General features: G+C 36.9%; 1 protein-coding gene across 13 annotated transcripts; it reads left to right on the top strand.

Moving 5' to 3' along the window:
* Positions 1-60: 60 nt before the first annotated feature.
* Asx (transcriptional regulator additional sex combs) lies at positions 61-19,251 on the top strand. 13 transcript variants are annotated; one of them, XR_015535294.1, is made up of 11 exons: positions 61-520; positions 4,159-4,268; positions 5,726-5,986; positions 6,400-6,724; positions 8,679-8,829; positions 9,587-9,926; positions 10,861-12,141; positions 13,282-13,664; positions 15,103-15,654; positions 16,174-16,337; positions 19,037-19,251. XR_015535294.1 is itself a non-coding variant. In XM_087349478.1 (11 exons), exons 2-11 carry the CDS (start codon positions 4,226-4,228, stop codon positions 19,208-19,210), a joined length of 3,678 nt encoding a protein of 1,225 aa, XP_087205604.1. In that variant the 5' UTR covers positions 61-520; positions 4,159-4,225; the 3' UTR covers positions 19,211-19,251. The 13 variants fall into 13 exon arrangements, 12 of the variants coding, with proteins under 12 accessions (XP_087205604.1, XP_087205597.1, XP_087205593.1 ...); XM_087349478.1 differs by having other exon boundaries at positions 16,170-16,337; XM_087349471.1 differs by lacking the exon at positions 19,037-19,251 and having other exon boundaries at positions 5,729-5,986; positions 16,170-18,222.
* The last annotated feature ends 148 nt before the right edge of the window (positions 19,252-19,399 follow it).

The raw sequence follows: 19,399 nt of genomic DNA, 5'->3' as shown, positions 1-19,399 counted from the left end.
ATCACTGATATTGGAAATTCTATCTAGATATGCTGAAATTCAAGGAAGATTCAGCCTATATAGTGCAACTGTATAGCAGATATGGAATTTTATGACCTGTGATGCCTAACTGCCAGTAGTTCTGGCCGCAATGACATATTGAGTCTGTTTCATTTACTTCCTTGTCGTTTCCACACTTGTGCATCGACTTTTGCACAGTTGATGACTCCTGTGCAAAAGTCGTATCACAAGTGTGGAAATTGCTTACAGGAAGAAGAAAGTTTGCCATATATAACCTCCCAATTTAGTACTTTGCCTGTATTTAAAATGTTTTGTAGAGAATGTTTCGAAATGTTACATTGCCAAGGTTCGGTGAAAAGGTGCATACTTTTCGAATAAACACGACGACGTAAATTTTCAGGCTTAAATCTTATGTTTTCAGGGCCTGTATTAAAAGGGCCACTTCTGCCGTTGCCACCACAGAAGTTCGTATGGGTGCCTTGTTGATAATTCCTACTGGTAGGACATTGGGAAAACAAAGGTAAGGTGGCCTCCAGTGGTATGAAGTTAATACCAAATGTCATAGAACCCCATAGCTTGGTTTAAAAATTATTAGGAACTAGGATGCAATACTAGCCCGACTTTCCTGCCAATTTGCGTTATAATCGATGTGGGAGGGGTTGTAATCACGAGCATTTTACTGTTGCAATTGGAAATTACGTAATGAGGTCTTTCCGTAACAAGAATTTATAGATATACAAATTGGGTTGTGGAAGATTGCCATAAATCCTTCATGGCGCCCTATAAACGGGGATCAGCTTAATTTATTCCTTCGTATTCCAAAATATGTGCGTATTGGTGTGGCCCACTTTTTTGGAATAAGTACGATGGATTGCTTAAATTAAAGACGACAAATCGATAGCAAATTTGATTAATATCTAGCAGTTTTAGGTATGATGATATTCACGAAGAAAGATCCAATATGCACTTCTGGTCCTACGGACCATTTTCGAATATGACACATATTTAAAGTGTAAAGTGTCTTCCTCGAATTGACTGTAGCGTTCAGATGGTTCATACACATATTTAAACAACTGATTCATTATTCTTTTTAAATAGTTACAATTATGGTTTCATTTTGTTCAGAATTTCACCGTATTCTTGATCAGAGGATATTGTATGTCCGTGGAAAGCATAGAGAATATAGCGCCAGCGAAAACTAGCCGACAGTGGCGCTCGAGCAAAACAGAAATGTAATATGGTGGATAAGTAGATCTCTTTTGTGTTGTTATAAAAAGTGAGACTGTATAGATGAAAACAGTATTGGAGTTTCGAAGTAAATGTTTACTGTAAACATAAATAAAAGTCGAATAACTGAGGAAGTCGGACTTTCGGTCGCTACCGGGATGGGCTGAAAACGAAGAAAGCTTACTAAAAGTAAGGTTTAAGATTTCTGTATTCTGTTATTTAGTTTGGCGGCATTGTCGTTGAAATGAAGTTCAGTGACATGTAACATGAATATGAAATTGCCAGTTTTTATATATATGGGTGCGAAGAAAAGAGCATGTTTTCATTTGCCCTAGGGCTTTTAAATTTGAGAGGAGAAACGTAATATGTATATTCAGTGACAATTTTTATTTATTACATCTGTTATAGGCTTGTCACTACATTTTCACCTTGTATAAAACAGAAAGAACTCTCTGTTTCATTAAGAGTGTTTGCATATATCATATTACAAAAAAGTTGTAAAACAAAGTGCTGATTGGACAAGAATACACAACATTTTTCCAAAGAAGACTGTCATATCCAAAACTAATGCAGCATAATCTTTGTGGGAATAGCCTTGCTTTTATTTCAAGAATCTCATACTAATTACATTTTACTTGCTGAATATGTTTACAGTATCTTAGATTTGTTGAGCTATGTTGATATATTCAGGATTTACAACTGATTGAATGTGTTGTTGATATGTGTAATTTGCTGATTAGCCCAGTCGTCTTATATGAACTTAATATTAAAGATTAGTGGTTATCACATACATGTTGCATTGTGGAGGTCTTGATTTAAAATACTGTTCTAACCAGCATTGCCGACTGAGATTTGTTGTAGTATTTCTTATGCTTACCTTAAAATACATCATCATTTCTATCTCAGAAGTCCATCTCAACTAAACATTTGTAATCATTGTTTGTTTATTGTCAGATGCTATATAACCTTTGTAGATGACAATTTTAAGTAGCCCAAGAAAGAAAAATATGGGTGCATCAACATGTTTGGTCCAGTTTTCAGAGTCTGTTTGCCAACAGCTACTGAACAAAATACCATTGAAAACTCAGACAAAATATTTAAATCACAGAGTAAAATGAAAAAGAACTAAAAGCAAAAGTCTGTAATTTATATGACAGATGAAAGTGTTTTTGAAGAAAACTGACAGGCTTTTTGACTCTGCTTATGGTTATAATAACTCTTATACAGATAGAAGATTATTAGTTCTTGACTGATTAGTGTGATAAAAGAAGGGAGTACATGGTTGATGGTTGGAATGTATTGTATACTAAACCATAAAGGAACAATGTTCTCAGGAAAGAAACATAAAACACTGGAAATGGCTCCCAGGGTTAGTGCTAGGTGTACTATCAAGGAAATAATTCAGCTAAGCAATATGGCTATTTACAAAAAACTACCAGCATATCTTGACAATATTTTGACAGTTTCAACGGGTCCCACAGAACAGTTCCTGTTGACTTTTATGTGTGCATTGTTCATGAAGCAAAATTGTGAGAATCTAACATGCTTGCATACATATATGCTTATATAATCATGTTTATTATATATTACATACAACAAATATTAACAGATACAAAGACTATATACATAAACTAAGGAAGAGATTAGTAACTTACCTTTCTGTTTAACATATACTGTGCAGCAATGAAAACTGAAACCCTTGAACCTGCACTTTCTTTTTATAGTCCTTAGAACATTCTAGAACATTTTGTTCTGTTGCACAAATTGAGAATATTTTCTACATTTCAAGAATGTTCACTGGCATTGAAGAATATTATAGTGCATTCTGTAACCCTACTCAACATTCTGTTATCTAAAACCTGTAAAAATCACTGGTAAGTCACAAACGTTAATTGGCTTACGTTGGCTCTAAATATTATTCAATTTGATTCAGATATAGCAAAAATTGTCTTCTAAGATTTAAAACCAAATTAGATGGTAGTATGTTAAATTCTGTGTTGTTGAATTTGTCATGATAATCTGCCTTGTGAGGCATGCTTTAGGTCAAAGAAAACCGTGTTGTTGAAACATTAACCAAATATTGGAATAGCATGTGGATTTGATTCTCAGTCCAAACACTGGCTGTTCTGATAGAGATTTGTAAATTTTAGATTATGGTCTTCTGGGATGTGACACATAGTGTTGTTGGTGGTTACCAATATCATGTAAAAATCTGCTGCCTCTGTTTTCTGATTTTGTACAGCATTGCACATTGTCACAGCCCAGAGAATTACAGTTAAAACTCTCATTACAGAAAACCTCAGGCTTCGTAGTCATTTTTGTAGTTGTATATGTAGAGCTGGGGTAGCTCAGTCAGTACAGTGACTGGCTGTGGACTGGACGACCGAGGTTTGATCCCTGTAATGGCAGAGGATTTTTCTTGTAGCCTCTGCATCGAGACCAGCCACACAGCCTCCTATCCAATGGGTACCAGTATCAATTCCCAGGAGTAAAGCGCTGCCGGGATGTGACACTGACTGCTCACCCCCATCTAATGCTGAGGTTAAGAATGAGTAGGAGCTGTTTGGTCTCTCCCCCAAGTGTCTACATAGTGTATAGCTTTACTTTATTTTATAATGTAGAGCTTAGGCTTTCAGGGGTGAACTGCTGTTGAGTATTATTTAATGTCTCTGCAAATATTGTAATTGCTTTCTTCAGGGTGAATATGTGGTGGTTAAGCAATTTTTGAACTTTAGACAGTTGGTTGGAAGTTGGAGCTGTTTGGTGGAGCTGAAAGAAAAGCAGGCTGTCTTTTTGTGTTTTTGATATCTCAATGGATTGTACCATAACACAAGCCATAGACTTTCTTGTCCTTCACAATTTATACATTAACATTTTTCCATTTGACAGTACATGACCACAAAAGATGTTCCTAAATTAGACTGTTTCCAGGTTGTTGGGTCCCAGTAGAGAAACATGCCACCATGATGTGGAATGAAATGCTCATCCACATGGAGGCATGGTGATGGAAGTGGATGCAGAATCACACAGATATTATGAAGGTATATATTTTAGAGTCTTTTCGTGAACAAAGCTGAAGCTTGTGAAGCTTCTTCCTGTGGCAGTTTTGTTTAATCACGTGTCTCGTCCTGGTCCCCTTTGCCATGCTTAGTGTAATATAATGTAAGTAAATGAAATCCACTGTATGTAGTATACTAAAATATAGCACAGTTTTGAATTAGTTACACAGTTTCAGAATCCATTTCTGCAAGCAGAAAAGCCTGAAAGTTTCATCACAGTGATTGCTTGTTTAACTGTGCATTTGAATGTAAAGGAGTACATCAGGAAGACGTATTCAAATGACATATAACTGCAAACAATGTTACCTACTGCTCTTCTGTGACTTTTTTGGTCAGTGAATTTTCTTCCCCTTAGTGGGCGGTGATTTGTGTCCTTTCTCCTCAGACCAGTGTAAGTATTTATTAGTGAATATTTCTGGTTTCACTTCATACCTTGTAAATATTTTATGTTTGAATGGAATCTTTTAAGGCAGTTTACCCCTAGTCAAGGAAACTGACTGTAGAGTGATCATAAGCTTAGAATTTTATTTCTGTGTGATCCATGATTTGCTCACTGTATGTGTGGAGCCATTTGTTCAATATTTACGCAGAAACGTAATCTGAATATATTTATTGGTCTGCTGTATTATCAGCCACCATAATAGATTAATGTGACAGTTATGATCAACATTATGCAATAGTGATTTTGTAATCCAGTTTGTGTCATATTTTGAGAATGTTGAAGCCAGTGAAATAGCACTAGGGACAGATTTGTGTATTTTTTGGGTTGCCATGGTGTAATCACCATCAGCATCATCATTACAGATGTACAGTGAGCCAGTTTAGTTGAAGATGAATTTTTATTGTATTAACACCTAACAGTAAAGATAATTACCTTTATTTAATATGTAGCTTGTGATACATTTTTTTAACATACTGTCATGTAAAATGTTCTGTAATGCATGTAAATAATATACTCTACTCACATCCAGTGCAGTTATGCAGGTTTCAAGATATTATGGTTTTGAATGTCTTTGTCCCTTTGAAGCCAATGCTTGTCTAAATAATATATAAGAATTCAATTTTTACCTCAAAGGAAATGCAACACCACCATTACAAAGATGAGCTATTAAGCACTGTGTAAGGAATAATCCCTCTTTACTGTGAGAATTATATGAATTCCATATTTACTAGATTAAGACTTCTTGATTGTTGAAGCAGGAGGGGAAAAAAGTTACGAATGGGCATTAAATGGTTAAGGATTTCTGAATGAATTTTCTAAAAATTCTTGGATTTCTGTAAAATTTTCCGAATTTCTTAAAAGGTCCCAAATTTTAAATATTTCTGAACGTCTTTAAAAATTCCTTGCAGAACAGCGCTATATGATGTAGTGTAGTTTGGTGACATGTTTGTTATGTTTTTTGTTGACTGAATTCAAATAATGCGTTGTGTTTGCACAGTAGCCATCAATGAAGCATGCAAGAAGCAGGGTAAGGTAGAATGTGACGTTGCTGACTGTAGGATGGACACCATGCCTGGCTGTTCGTATGATTCACTGAGAGATTTTAACTCTCGAATATCACACTCACATAGTAAGAAGGTGATTAAACATGCTTTGCGGCAACAAGCCAAACGCCGCCGGAAGAATACAACTATTGCATCTGGGAATTCAGCTCCTTTGCCTCGGATTGTTGTAAAACCATTGTCATCACGACATGAAGGTTAACAAATTTATTTAATTGTTTTCTATAGTACTTAAAAATGGTTGTCTTACATTGATTGAGTAAAAATTGTACCTGCGGAAGTAGTAATGGAATGTAATATAATTTGATTTATATTAGAAAGTTAAATCTCTTCATTGAAACAATTATAACTGGACTGAATGTGATTTAAGATTATTATTATAATATAAATTTGTTGTTATGCATGGTTAATTGCACTTATTTTTGTAATGGATGCTAGTTTGTAAGTTAGTTTCTTAAACATTCTTGAAAGGAAGAGTTTGGTGTAATCTTAATAGGAGTAAGTTATTGAAGTTCAGAATGTTATAAGTTATTACTTGAGGACTGGAAATTATTTTAACATTTGTATGCATATACAAATTTATTAATTGTTCCTTTTTTTGATTTTATAGACAAAGAATTTAGAAATACATCAAATAGTGTGAGTCCAAAACTGGCCACAATGCGGGAAGTACTGGCATCAATACCAGGGTTTAGTATCAAGCCAAGGAAGCGTTCTACCAAAAAGTTATCAGCTGCTGCTCAGTTGGAACAAACCAAAGAAGGCTGTATTGATCTGGAAACTCCAGACTCTATCCTTGTTAATACAAATCTTCGAGCCCTACTCAACAAACATACCTTTTCAAGTTTACCATCTCTTTATCAATACAAGCTTGTGCAACTACTTCCAGATGTGGACAGAGCAGGAGTTGCAGGCCAACCTGATGCCTCACTGAGGTATGCATTCAGAATTGGAAGCCCTACTCAGAAACACGCCTCTTATAAACCCGTGCATGTTGGTGTAACTTTCTCCAAATGGCAGTCATAGGTATTCATCTCTGAACCTTGCCATGACTTGATCAGTAGTTTGTTTAGCTCTTTCTAGGTGGAGGACATAAGCTGACATAGAACATTGTTTATATCCGAATGTGGATGAATAAATGAGGTAAGAAGGAGTGTCATGGAAGCTGTGGTTATTGCCTGTTGTTTTGTATGGGTGTGAAACATGTTCCCTATTATGAGGAAAATGTAGGTATTAGGGGTGAAATTTTATATTTTTACAGCGGTGTCTTGCAGAAATAGATTGTGATCTTCCAGGCTGAGATGTTGCTTGCCATCATTTTGAAAGAATATATCCCCATCTTTAATGTGGAAGTGTTTCTGTGATGATGATAAGCAAACAGGTTCTTCCAAAAGGTTGGTGACCGACCACCTACTAGACTACGAAGCGTCATAACCCAGAAGATTGTGGTCATAAAGATGTTGGTGTTTTTGTACAGAGTGCTATGAAGAATAAATTTTTTGTGGCTGCTATATTGCTATTCATATTATCTACAGAGGTTTTTTAGGACATTGTTTTACCATGAAAAATTTCAGGAGTCTACATTAAGTGTCACTTCCTCCTCTGAAGTTCTTACTGCCACCAAGTTGGTAAAGAATGAAGCACATAAAGGTGAGTTAGCATCTGTGACGCCCATGCTAAAGATTTTGAAGATTATCAGAAGTTGACAGGTAACAGATGGAGATTGATACCGATATGTTTGCTTGCATATAAATATGAACACTACAGTAAGCCAGCCTTCCTTTAGAAATGAAGTTTTAAACTAGCAAGGTAGGAAACATATACATAAGGTAATAATTTCAGTGCCTTTGCTTTATTATGATAAGTAGCATGAGCTATTATCAGAGACTTCCACCGAAACATGAAGTTTGTGAATGGTGCCATTGGCATCAGATTTCTGTGGAGGCGATGGCCTCTGCATTAGGAAGGTGGTAGTGCTTGTCTGAGTTTTGATGTCATCATGTGAGATGCTGCTATAGCCAGTTTCATCGCTACTTCCACATGCAGAAATGCATATAAAGTGCCCATTAATATTCAGGTTGAAGCAAAATTTGAATGTGTTGAGAGATATTTTCAAAGCTCCCCATTATCAGTTGTTATTAAAGTCTGCTGATTAGTTATTGAATTGTTACAGGCATGGCAATGCTATAGGCTAATTTTTATAACATAATTGTGAACACTTGTAAATATGAATTTAGAGGTAGAGATTTTGGGTAGTTTTAAGAAATGGTTATTGCTGTTGTGTTTTCCTTAGTAAAACCCTCATACATTGTAAGACAGTAAAGTCAAAGTTGAAAAAATTAAATATTAGAACTTTAAATATTGCTTGATTGAGATGTTCTCCTTGTATTATTGTACTTAATGTATTTGGAATATGCATCTTCTATTAAGTCTTGGGAAATGGGAATATATATTATTTTAAGGAGTAAGCTTCTACAAGGAGAAATTGTTCATGCTTTACCATAAAACAGTAGCTGCATAACAGGCTAGCCCAGCATTGACCTGCTATGCTTCTGTTAATGCATTTTTAAATCACACATTCTGTGCTGTACAACATGGCTCAGGTGAGGTGTCTGCAGAACAGTGTGAGTTTGTTCCAGCTTTATTTAAAATATGAGTCTACTAGAAAAGTCACAGAAAATTTCATCACAAGTACTTATTTATTGACATTATGACATGGCTTGTTGCTTACTCCTGGAAATTTAGATAGGCTGATGGATTAGTAAATACTGAAGTATGAAGTGGTAAGATTAAGTGATTGCTTATTTCACATTACTTCAAGACCATTTTTTGGAGGAGTGTATAGAACATTTTCTGTCTTGTGCATAATAATTGTTATTTTGTTAACAGATTAAGTACTTCTGGACTGAACAACGAATTCTTTGCCAGAGCTTGTTTAGAGTGGCGAGAGCGACTGGCGGAAGGAGAATTTACACCAGAAAACCAGCAGAAACTGAAGGCTGAAGCTGAAAAGGAAATGAGTCGTTTAGATCCATGGAAGGTCAGTTGTTAATGCAACGAATATGCAATAAAAGCCTGATGTAACAAGTACATCTTTACAAGTGTTTTTATGCATGCTGGAAGACATCTTACCATCAGTCACTACTACTTTCCAAAAGGTCATGTTCGTATCTTGTTAAAATCATTCATACACTTTCTCTGTTTATATTAATCTCTCATTTTAGCTTCTAAATGATTAAGCCATGATATTTTCTCTCAGTTTCAGTCCCCTTGACATTCTAGCCATTTCTTAAAGTATTCAGACAGTGGATTTTTCATCATCTGTAATGTCTTCCTCCCATCTCAGAATCATTTATCCCACACAAAAATCAATGTTGTGCTCATTTTGCGGTCTGTAAATGTTTTGAAAATGTTGGTTGAATTTTCCTTCATTTTCACTAAAACAGTTTATCATGTATGTTTGACAGACAGAACACTGATTGCTTGAGAATATGTCTCTGAAATCAGTCACAGTGAAAACTTTAAATCTTCCATAATAAGTTTCTTTATATAAAATATTTTGTTTCCAGTTGAAATTTCTTCTTATCACTTGCAGTGAAAATTATGGAAGTAAACACATTTGGCTGGCTTTTTTCTGCTTTTAAGATTAATATGTTTTTAAACATTTTCATGCTATGTAATTACGGGCTTCTCTTGTATCTCTTGCTTTATATTTGTAACAAATACCATCAGTAATTTTTCTTTCCTGCTTTCATTATTTGATGTTATTGAAATATTCTTATTTGTTTTTCTTCAAGCTCAAACACTTCGAGCCAATTTGGGGTGAGAAGCATGAGCCAACCTCAGACAGCACCCCATTGCTCTTATCAAGTCCTGTACGACCACCATTGAAAACGACCATCAAATTGAGGCCTTCAACATCAGCGAGTGCAAGGCATAGCAAGATCGTTCCACGGAGACCAAGGACTGTTGGGGCTGTGACTAGAGCTATCACCAACTACTGGGTTCAAGAAGAGGCAGATAGCACAGCTGATGATCCACCTGGTCCTGTTGAGAAGAGGCCAGCAGAACAGTATGATAGTGTTGGAGGAGAAAAGGAGGTACACAAGAAATTGAGGCCTCTTTCCAGCTCTGCAGGTATTACTTCATAACCATCCTTTCCAGTTTTATTCGCATTTGGCCTCTTATTGTATTACAGAATGCAGTAAAGTAGCCTTAATGAGAATTTATGACATTTGGAAAAGTCCACATTCTAGTGGGTACTCATCTGAAAATTGTTGAATCGCAAATTTCTAATTAAGTATGTCATAATATGAGACTACGTTTTTAAATCCAGTGTAGGTAGGGCAGTATTTTTTTTTTATTCAAGTGGTTATTGTGGAGGTATGAAAATAACTAATAATAATTTAACCTTCTCATTGTCTTCAGTATTATCTGGACAGAGAAGTAAAAGGTTTTCTCGTACGTAACATCTCATACTCAGAGTTGGCTTATTTATGCCGTTCTTCACAAGCTAAAATACAACCCACTATTTGCTGTTCACTCACAAGTACTATCCATATTTGACTCATAATTTGCTTCACACACGTACATGTGAGATTAAATGTACAGACTTTTATGAACTTGTTTGGCTTGGAATTTATGAAGTGAACCAACATGTATGTGTGTAAGTACAGTACGTTACATACTGGCTCTAAACACCATGATTGAATATACTGGCCTCTAATACACAGAACAACAGATAGTATCTACCCATATTTCTTCCTATTTTGTGCTTTTATGAGCTACCAACTTCATAGAGACATATTACTTCAAGCTCAGTATTCACGTGTAAGCACTTTCATTTTGTTGCCATGATTAGGGTTGAACATTCTTTAGCATAAAAACAAAGAACAACTGCAGAATGAATTGCAGCTCTTGTTCACTAGCTTAATGACAAAGTACAGTGAATATAGAAAATATTTAATTAGTTTAAGTTTATTTTACAGGATATTCTTACCAGTACTTGTGTTGGGTTCGATGTGCTTTACTGGTAATACACATTTCCTGATCTTATTTTATATTTTTGCAGATGATAAGTGTGTTGATATTGGGATTACACACGCAATAAATGCTGAGGAGTGTGTCTCAGGAAATAGTGTTGGAACTGAAACAGCTGCGGAGAATGAACCAGATCACAGTGTGAGGGATGAAGCAGTGGCCCACAAAATAAATGTTACTGTATTCGAATCAGTTCAAGAAGAAGCAACAGCTGCTGAGTCAAGTATAAAGTTTGAATCTGAGAATGATGTTGCAGCTGGAACTGTGACGCATGAAATAAGTAGTGCAGAGTGTAAATCGGAGGAAGGTGTTACTCACGAATCGACGGAATGTGAGATGAATGTCGCGGATTACACAGTGAAGGTAGAAGACTGTGACACTGAGAAACAAACAGAAGATGAGCACGCCATGTCAGAAGTTGACATTGTTGTGAAATGTGAATCCAGAAAGGAATCAGGTGAAAGTGAAAATCAAGAAAGTACTGAGAAAAGTGATGATTTGAAAGTTGACTCTCAGACTGCATCAGACCTCAGACTAGCTGTTGACAATGCGGACATGTTACAGAAGTATGAAACCGAGGCAGTAGCAGTAGAAGTTGATGGTGTAAGATCAAATGTTAGGAATTCAGTGGATCAAGACTTTGACTTGGTGCAAGAAATGACAGTTAGTGATGCTGATCACATGACGTATGAGCCAAATATGGTGCCTGAACATGATGTAATTCATGAGAGTGCTATTTTGGATTCAACTGACTATATTTTTAAAGATGCAAATGTAGTTCAGGACAACAGTAATTCCAAAGATCGTGATACAAAGACTGCAGTTGATGTGTCTGGTGAAATGGGGTCTGTGTCAGAGCTCGAGGATTCAAAAGTGGATGAAGATGAGGATGCTGAAGAAGTTCAGGCAGCTTTGATTGCAGCAGTAGCTCGAAGTGAAGCCTGCTGTTGGGATGTGGTGGACTCTACTGAAAAACTGTTGGCAGAAGTTCCGCTTGTTGCATTGGAGGCTGTGCCTGTTCCTGTCAGAGTCCCGGTGACACTGGCAGTAGTTGAGGAGGGGGAGGCACTTGAAGAAGTGGAGGTGATTCCGATGCAGGAAGAACTTGAAGTTAGACTTGAGGAAGGTACATTTCCTGTGGCTCCAGAAGATGCGTTATCTATGGATTGGCCGTATCCCATGAAGATGGACTCTGGTATCGTGGCACCTGCTTTGGACGATGTAGAAGGTGGCACATCATCTTCAGGGAAGTTGACACAAGCTCAGTACCCAGAGTTCTCAACAAGTCAGGCTGTTAAACTAGAACTAGAAGGTTAGGAATCTTATTTACAGTAAACTGGCACATTATTGCTCATTGTAAGTACTGGCATGAATCTGGTAGCTCATCTTTGATCGATCAGCAATGGGTTGGTAGGTGATAAGGAGAGATTATAATACTCTTACCAAAACTTGCAGCTCTGGCCCTGCAAACAGACCAGTCTGTCAGGTACCAGTCTCGTGAGTTTTTCATTCAGGTAGGTTATAAAAAGTAGTAATAGATTTGTAAATGTAAAGGCAATATAACTGGATGCTGGTGTCTGCAGACAGGTGCAATATTTTCAGCTTAGAGAGTATAGGTCCGATCAACGGCTTGGTACACTCGAGGTCAAACTTCCAGATTTGTGCTAGTTACTATACATTAAGATATTACCATTTTCCTTGCGCCTCTTAGTTCTGGTATGATAGGGAGAATTTTACTGTTACAGTATATTAGTGTGATGTGTATTTTTGGAGTACTTTCTGACAGTAGAGATGAAATTTAGAGGTGACTTTTTCCATAAATTAGATCCTTTATTTGTCTAGCAGTTCAAGTTAAGCATAAATTGTTTGATTGTCTAAAGGTTTCTAAGAATGTTTGATTCATTACACCAGTGCTGGGATTTGTCCATTATATGAGGTATAGTTGATATGCACAGTGTTGCAAGAGTTGGCTATTAACATTTTCAAGTGAGGAGTTGTCTTACATTTTTATGTTAAGTGGATCCCTTGTTGTCACAGCATTATGATTTTTCTTATTGTGGATGGAGGATGGCCTGTAGATAAGAACAATAATTGCAAATATGTAGAATAAGCAATTGTAGATAGCCAACAGTGGGTGGTCCCCAAACTTAGGGGTAACAGCTCTTGATACAAAAATTAACATCCTCTGAACATAGGACTGCTCCATAGTGTTAATTAATTTATTTTATAAATTAGACTCAACTGTCAGTATCATATCTGGAACTGTTTGATAATAAACATGTTTTATAACCACTATTGACAACCAATCACTTAGTGATGGGTATGGAGTCAACTTGCAAAACATTGTTTATGTTAAATATATCTGACATTGAACAGTATTTAACACTAATTGTGAAATAAGTAATCTCTTACTCTGTACACTTCTCACTCTGTATAAACATTATTTTTGCAGTGACACTTACACCTGAGGCTGTAACTAGTGCAGACAGTTTGGTAACGAGCACTATGGGTGGCTCACATCACAGTGCATCTGCTACATCTGCACCTCCAACTGTCTCCAAGATGAATGTTGCCACTGTCATACCCCCCACCACAATAGTTTGTTTGCCATCTGCAGTTTCAACACCAAGTTTCATCAACCACACGCAGTTGAGTAGTTGCTTGAATGCTCCGTCAAGCAGCAGTGTCGTGAGTTCGAGCCTAACCAAGACAGCTGCTGTAGCCAGTTCTAGTGCTGTGCCCTACTTGGCCCTCAGCAGTAACACTCCCGTGCGGGCCCTCCCCACTCAGCTGCCAAAGAGCCAAGCCAAAGCTAAGCCAAGGGACCCATCCCAGGTTAATTATTTTGTTTATTGCTTTATGTGGTTAGGAAAGCAATATATCAAAATTATGCTGTTGCCTTACCATTGTCATGATAAGTGTAAAACATGCATACTTGTAAGAAATTTAGGTTAAGCACAATTTGCTGTAGTATACAGTTAAGTCCACAAGCTAAAGTTGGAGTAACTTTTAAACTTGAACACAAAGAAGTGATAACATGCAGGGTGGTGTTTGGGAAGGCTTGTGATTATGGTTTCAATAATCACATTGATTATTAACAGATACCATTAGAGTAGTCAATGTTGTTACACTCAGCAATTGAGAAGCTTGGCTGAACAGTACCCAGTTCAGATATGAGCCAGGTATTATCTGTCCTGACCGATCCTGTGGTTTTTCAAAGTCCCTCCAAGAAAATTCTTACTTGCACATCTCTTATTCTTTGTTCATAATCAACCTTTTATATCTCATTTTTCTGTGGATATGAAATGTGTTGCAAAATTTTTTGGTCTGCTGTGTTCACTGTTTTTTTGGACAAACTTCTTCAAAATTTTCCTTCCACGTATTCCTCATAAAAAATTGACTTTTTTTGTAAGTTTAATATTTGTAATTTTGATAGTTTATATATTTTTAGGAACACAGTGGTGAGCACAAACATTTTATCAGTTTGCTGTCCTTTTAGTGACACTTATAGGCTACCTGTAGTGAAATTATAAATCTGTCTTGAACTGAATGTTGAAGTGCACAGTTCATTACTCCTCTATATGTAGGGCAATTTGAATCTTGGGTGGGAAACTGACCATCCTGACTGATGGTTTTTGAAGTTCTTCTCAGCCATTCCAGGAAAATGCTGGGGAAAATGCCTTAAAGTGGGTCAGTACCACATTATCTAATGGCACTTACTAGTTTCTTAAAAAGAATAATGCGCTGAATTACCCTGTAATGGTAATTATTTTAGTGTTGCATTATATATATATAGTTGATAGGTGTGCATGGATATAAATTGTTATAATGTATGTGATGTCCAGTACAAGATTTCATTTAAATGTGTTGGATGCTTTCAGTATGATGCATGTAGATGGAGAGATATAACTTTCCCATTAAGTAGGATTTGAGGTTCTCAGGGCAGCGAGTACAAAGATGGCTGTCTTCCGGGTTGTAGCGCCTTGTAGTCAGGTAGAAGTTTACCGTCGTTTCAGAGGTCCTAGCTGTTTCCATCATCAGGGCAGTGAGTGCTGTGGGACTGATAGTGGAGGCAGTATCTCTGAATATTAGTAAACTTCTACCAAGCTACATGACATGACAACCTAGATTATGGCCATCTTCACCATTCCCATTATACATTCACTTTGTGTTTTTGCAAAGAACATACAGTAAACTATGTTAGAAGTGTCTGTCCAAATAAGATGAAAGAATGGAACTTTTTATTCACAATACTATGATTACATTTCTGCAGGTGAGTTCTGGTGGTTCTGGCGGAAGTAGCCGTGGCTCACGCGGTTCATCCAACAAACCACCGCCTGGAGCAGTGAACCTTGAGCGGAGCTATCAGATTTGTCAAGCTGTGATTCAGAACAGCCCCAACAGGGACCAGCTACGTTGCCAGCTGAAGCTACCCCCATCCTTGCTGGCTGCTAATGCCAGTTCTTCCAGTGGTAATAATAAGAAGTCTGAGAATTGTGCCCCGCCTCGGGCTGCCACTCAGTATGGGGTTGTAACATCATCAAGGAATGGAAGTGGACCTGCTAATAACTCTGTTAGTGGCAAGCCATTCACTCCACCTCTACCTGCACCTGGTGGCTATCCTGTGGTACCTGGCAGCAATGGTATTAGTGTGGCAAAGCCAGTGACATCAGTAGGTGGCCAGGGAAAAGTGACTAGCACACGTGGTGGAACTTATATTCAAAGACAGCAGTCACCGCCAGTTGTTGTGCGTCATGTGTTTACTTCTTCTCAAGGCATTCCTGTTACAATGGCTGTTTTACCCCAGTCACAAGCCCCTCCAGAGGTGAGCCAGCTTGTTTTAATTTGCTCTATGCACCCTTCCAGAATTTTTCAGGACATAGTTACGCATGCAGATTGTAAATGGGGGAGAGAAAGACCTCAACAAAGACACTGGAGGAAAAAGTAAAATACAAACTTGATATAACCTGGATTTGTAAAATTCAGTAAATTGCTCATTTTGGTGGGTACTCATGTCTGTAAATGGTTGAAGAACACTGTATGATTGTGGCTTTCAGGAATAAGCTGCATTGAATGTTGAAAATATTCCATTTTAGCAAACATTCTAGTTACCATCTTGAGGGTGAATGTCTGTGGGATAGTTAGGAAGCCTTTACAAAGTTCTGGTAGCAGGAGGTGATTGATTAGTTTATTAATCCAGTAGAATTGTATTGAATTTGCAAGCATCAGGTATTTTAATATGGGTTGCATGACATTTCAATCACCCTGTACAAAAGAAAGATCCTGTTTGCTTGCAGTTGACATTTAATTATATGGGAATGACATGTAGCTTTGCTTCAGGTAGCTGAGAGCGCTGGAACACAACTTGGCCATGTGGGCCAGTACATTCTGGTGCAACGCACAGGAGTGGGTGACCAACCAGAAACAGTGCAGGTGATGCTGAACAGTGGTCAAAAGGGGGCACCTCCACCCCCACGGGCCTCAAGTGCACCTCCATCCAACAACCAGGTGAGCATAGGAGGGCGTCTGGGGTTGGGACGTGGCCGTCCAGCTAGCGTGGATGTTGAACGTTCACAGCTGGCGACAGCAGCTTCACAGCAACAGCATGGGGTAGGGTATGTCACAAACAGGTATGGAGATCATTTTGTAGTGCATTGTCCTAATCCAGGTACTCAGGCCATCACGCGGAAAGGTAGGCTAGGGGACAGTGGTAGTGGCATGCAGTATGGTGATGTGGGGTCTGACTCTCCTCTTCAGAGTTATACTGTTGGTGACATTGCCATCATGGAACAGTCGGCTACTAACTCATACCCACAACAACCTGCGGTGTTACAGGGTGGAGGGAGAGTTGCCGCAAGGCAGGCTCACAATAATCACATCTCAGTGCCACGAACGGATTCTTCCCATTGTGCTTGCAATCTGAAAGCCATGATAATATGCAAAAAGTGTGGAGCTTTCTGTCATGATGACTGTATCGGACCTTCTCGTCTGTGTGTGACTTGCCTTATCAGGTGAATTATATTATTCATGTGTGTTAGTATAGCTAAGTTGTGACTGCGTAACTTTAACATGACTGAATTTGTGTAAAGTACTTATTTTGTGTAGGAATTAGGCAACGTGTCATATAATATGTAGATATTCTGTCATCTTGTAATATATATATATATATATATATACTGTGGAATATGCAATATTGAACACTGTATATGTGTCTTCCATTTCTCTTCCTCACTCAGTACTGTGCATTTTGTTAAGAAGTTGTTGTGTTTCTGTATTATATTTCCTATTTACCAATTCATCAGAATTATCTTATCTAGATGTGAATATGGAATGGGTGCTGTTCTCTTCAGGTTTTAGAGCAATATGTGAACATTTAAGTTCCTGTAGTTTTTTTGAAAGCCAGTTTTGAAAGGTCGTGATTGTGTTGAATTTGTTGTCCAATGTATAGAAAATTAACTACCTCAGACTGATATACCTATAGTGTAGAATCAATCATGAACACCATCTTTTATTCAACAAGGAATTGAAGTAGAGGTGCAGTGCCCCCTTCCCTCATTCTCATTGTTTTTCATTATTCTGTCGGCAGTAAAAATGAAGTCCCATAATTGAACACTCAAGAAAATAAGCTAGAAGACAGCCATCTTCATACTCGCCATAGTGAAAACCTATAAAATCTTACTTAGAAAATAACCTTTGTTCATATTTTTGCTCTTACATTTAAATGTTTTGGTTACTTAAAATATTTTTACTATTATAAGATGATGTTCTTTGGTAAGTTCTCTCTTAAGTTTTAGAAGGATAGCAAAAGTTGAGTGTGCATTCCCTTTGCAAGAAGGAAATGTTTCATTCTCCAAATGATTTTGAACTGAAATTTTGGTTTCCAGCAAGAAAAGTGTTGGAATTTATGTTTGTTCCACTGCACCTCTGGAATTTAGTTTTTGTCAATTGTTTGTAATGGAATGAAGTGTTATGTGTTAGATAGAATTGTATATTTCTGAGGAGCTCTGTGTTACTGTTATATAATGCTGAAAGCTTTTTTCCTTGAATCTCAGTTTTTACTTTGTTCCAAACATGTGTTACTTGTATATATATATTGTTACATGTCTTCTGGTAGTATTTATAAATATTGTAGAGATAACATGTGTATTATGACAAAGCATGTGTAATAGTATACACAGTTTTCCTCAGTATTTTATTTAAAGCTTGAAACTGTCTTGATTTTTTATACCAGTGATAACTGCATTGGTGTAACAATATTGATTTGCAATTCTTTGTACTGGTAATGTTTAATATATGAAAATTAAAATATTATATTAATATTATTTACTGCTGTAATTCAAAGAAATGCAATGATGCAACTGAACAATACAACAGAATAATATGAGCAAATCAACATGTGGTTATCTTCTTTCTGCCATAAGGGTAAAGTCATCAATTTGAAGGATACTTTAAGGAGAGCCTTACATGGACAAGTGAATGGTTGGAACAAAAACTCAGTGCTCTTTATTCAGTTTTGAATTGATATTTTTTGTTCTAATGAGACCTATGTTATGAAGATATTCATTATAAAAAAATTTGTAGGAATATTTGTTTTTTTGTGTTTTAGTTTAACCCTTTAAAGCTGAATAGTAATTGGTTGTACCAGCTGATATAACAGACAGTAACAGTAATCTTGTATTTTTGGGTTTCATATGATTTTCACTGTGAATGCAGATGATTATGTCCTTAAACATCATTAACCAGTTGATCTCTGTAACAGAGAAGTGTTGCATTTCCTTTGTGGTATGGACTGAAATATGAAATATTATTTGTTTGCATTTTGGCTTAAAAGGGTTAAGCATGTTTTTGTAATGTACAGTCCAGTCTATTGTAAGGGAACCTTGTCAAGTTGCACTACTTATTACAGATATTTTGTTTCTTTTACTGAGAGTTAGCTTCAAAATGTTGATGGAAATTTGAAATTGCTGCCAAAATAATCTGTATTCATGCTTCTTGTCACAGATGGAGAGAAGGGGATATTATTTTCACCATAGAAAAGATTTTATTTCTTTGTGTGCATTTGCAGTCAGTATAGTGCCTGGCTATATGCTGGACAATAGTAGTTCAATTCACAGCAAGGGCAGGGATTTTCTCTTCGATACCTTGTCAAGACCAGCTCTGTAACCCACCCACTTTATCTAATGTGTACCAGGGACTTTTATTTTCAGGGGGTAAAGTGGCCAGTGCGGGAAGCTAACTTTTCACCATTGTTGAAACATGTGGAAACAGACCTCTTCTTCCTCATATCTTCATGGAAGTGGCGCACAAGAAGGGAAACAGCTTTATCATTTACTTTTACCTTTGTTATTATTCTAGTACATAGCCATTTAGAATGGCATTAAATAATATATTTGCATTGGAAATATAGAGGTTATAACCATTTCTCAATGCCTACTTACTTCCCATGAAGTTTAGTTTAAGATCATCACTAATTGCATTGATGCCACAATTACTTACATGGAATACTTAGCTGCAAAAGACCTCTGAATTTTCTCTGTAATATGTGTTCTGTTTTTAGGCCAGAAATCATA

The sequence above is a fragment of the Zootermopsis nevadensis genome, unplaced genomic scaffold, assembly GCF_977971745.1.
Source record: "Zootermopsis nevadensis isolate Lab colony 2312 unplaced genomic scaffold, Znev_1.0 Znev_ptg000016l, whole genome shotgun sequence".
NCBI lineage: Eukaryota > Metazoa > Arthropoda > Insecta > Blattodea > Termopsidae > Zootermopsis > Zootermopsis nevadensis.
The sequence above is the reverse complement of the archived record's forward strand: the minus strand, read 5'-3'. Positions and strand labels throughout refer to the sequence as shown.